Below are 2,303 nucleotides of genomic sequence, written 5' to 3'. Positions count from 1 at the left end.
ACACACACACACACACACACACACAGTCTTATACTCACAGGAACAGACTCACTTCAGAAACATACATTCTAATCACTTTGGTCATCATCAGGTCAAAATGTGTAACTAATACTTTATGACTGAATATCTGCAGAACGAACTAACTTTCTCTCAGCATCCATATGATACTGACTAATTCTACACTGCAATAAATGTTGTTTCTTTATTTTCATGTCTGCTACATGACACAACTATGTCCTGGTTCATACTACATGACTTTCCACTCGCCAACAGTTTGTGGAGCTCCCCAACAAAAGCCCCAGATCAGAGGCAAACCCGACGAACATCATGCTGTACTGAAGAACACTTGAAACTAGTGATTGAGATTATAGACTCATGTTTACAATGTTTCAAAAATCAAGAGAGAAGTAGGCTCATTTTCTCATAGATTTCTATACAATCAGACTTCTATAGAACCAGAGGAGTCGCCCCCTGCTGGCTGGTAGAGAGAATGCACGTTAAGACACTTCCGCATTGGCTTCACTTCTCAGAAGCGGAGATAGCCTGCTGGGGTTGAGGGGAAACCTGGCCGAGGGGTCGCCTGTAACAATAGGAACTTTACTGTTTGTGTTGCATTTGCAACATGAACCAAATTTGTTGTTGCACCTAGAGGAAACAGGCTACTTTGTGAACATGTGTGCCAAAGACAAAATCAACAAGCATAAGGAAAGTTCAGCGGATTGCTTGAACAAAACAATCCTGTCTCGCACATGCTATTACGTCACATTTTACGGTATTACGTCACTTCTTGCTTGTGTTTTCGTGACTAAACGTAGTTACGAGACCTCATCGGGGATTCCTCCTGGTGAAAGATCTGGTAGATCTGTTGCCGGTCAGTCATGTAGTGTGAAAACCACAACGACTTCAAGACTCCTAATTACAAGACAGCAGGTTGTGTAGTGCGAACAGTACAGCGATCGGACGACTTTGAAAGTCCTGTAGTGTGAACTAGGCTTAAAGCTGAAGTAGGTGAGGATGGAGAAAATATGTTTTAAAAAAGTTATTTTTATAAAACTATATCGCTATATCCTGACAGTAGTGCATGAGACAGGTAATCTGAAAAAGATCATGTGCCTCTGTGTCCTCCGGTGCTCCTAATGGCATCTGTAAGATTTCAAAGACTGGAGGAAAACAACCAATCAGAGCTGATCTGGAGTCTGCTGTCTCTGATCAGCTGTCAATCACTCACCAACTCTGATCAAACAGTCAAACTAGGCAGCGCTGATCAAATATGAATCAAGATGCTGTTACTGTAATGCCTATTTCTCTCCTCACATGTTCTCAGAATCATCTTGTAGTGTACTGTTTAGCTGTAAAATGAGGAAGTGAGTGTCCCGGCAGCCAGGTTGAGATCTGTTGAGCAAATACCAAGCACCGCCCACCAGCCGGAGCACACTCTCTCATTTTACAGCTAAACAGTACACTACAAGATGATTCTGACAACATCTGAGGAGAGAAATAGGCATTAACGTAACAGAATATTGATTCATATTCCGTTGAATGAACGGCCAATAGGAACGCTCTCTCTCTGAAATGACCTGTGATTGGTCAAAGTCTCCCGTCACAGGCTTGATGTTCTAAAGCCTGAAAACAGAGACATGAGGAGGAGCAGAAGTCTAGTTATCTTTATTCTTGATGCCAAAAATATACTTAAGTTTTAAGGGGAGGTGGGGTTTAGCAAATGGTCTTTAAATTTAGATTTGAAGTTCCCCATCCGTTGGTATAATGTGTGTGTGTGTGTGTGTGTGTGTGTGTGTGTGTGTGTGCGCATTTAGCTCTGTGGATGAGCAGAAGACCACGGTTAGCATCCTCGACGACATCGGCAGCATGTTCGATGACCTGGCCGACCAGCTGGACGCTATGTTGGAGTAACCATAGAAACCAGTCAGCGTGTCTCCACGGCAACGCTTGCATCAGGAGTGACTCAGATGGCACAACCGGCAATATGCCTCTCTCTCTCTCTCTCTCTCTCTCTCCCTCTCTTCATCCTTCTCTCTCTCGTTGTGCTCGTCCCCTTCCCTCTCACTCTTCCTGTCGTCCATCCGTCGCTGCTCTGGAAATCCTCTTTTCTCCTCCTCCTCCTCTTCCTCTCATCTCCTGTCGCTGACGATGAAAACGGTGATGGAGCAGCGGCACAGGCCCGGACAGACATGTGGCAGAGAGAGTGTAAGAATGAAGAATGGATAAAGAGAGAGACACTAAAAGAGAGAAAAAAGGACCAGAAACAACTGAATCGGAGAGAAAAAAAAAAAAAAATCACAAGC

General features: G+C 43.9%; 1 protein-coding gene across 9 annotated transcripts in view; it reads left to right on the top strand.

Moving 5' to 3' along the window:
* The window catches only part of caskin1 (CASK interacting protein 1), a 197,477-nt gene extending 195,174 nt beyond the window's left edge, over positions 1–2,303 (top strand). For all 9 annotated transcript variants that reach the window (XM_037792134.1, XM_037792139.1, XM_037792133.1 and 6 more), the window contains one exon: positions 1,815–2,303. In XM_037792134.1, coding sequence (XP_037648062.1) covers positions 1,815–1,911 — 97 coding nt within the window. In that variant the 3' untranslated portion in view covers positions 1,912–2,303. The remainder of the gene's footprint in view (positions 1–1,814) is intronic.

Source organism: Sebastes umbrosus, chromosome 14, assembly GCF_015220745.1.
Source record: "Sebastes umbrosus isolate fSebUmb1 chromosome 14, fSebUmb1.pri, whole genome shotgun sequence".
Classification (NCBI taxonomy): domain Eukaryota; kingdom Metazoa; phylum Chordata; class Actinopteri; order Perciformes; family Sebastidae; genus Sebastes; species Sebastes umbrosus.
The sequence above is the reverse complement of the archived record's forward strand: the minus strand, read 5'-3'. Positions and strand labels throughout refer to the sequence as shown.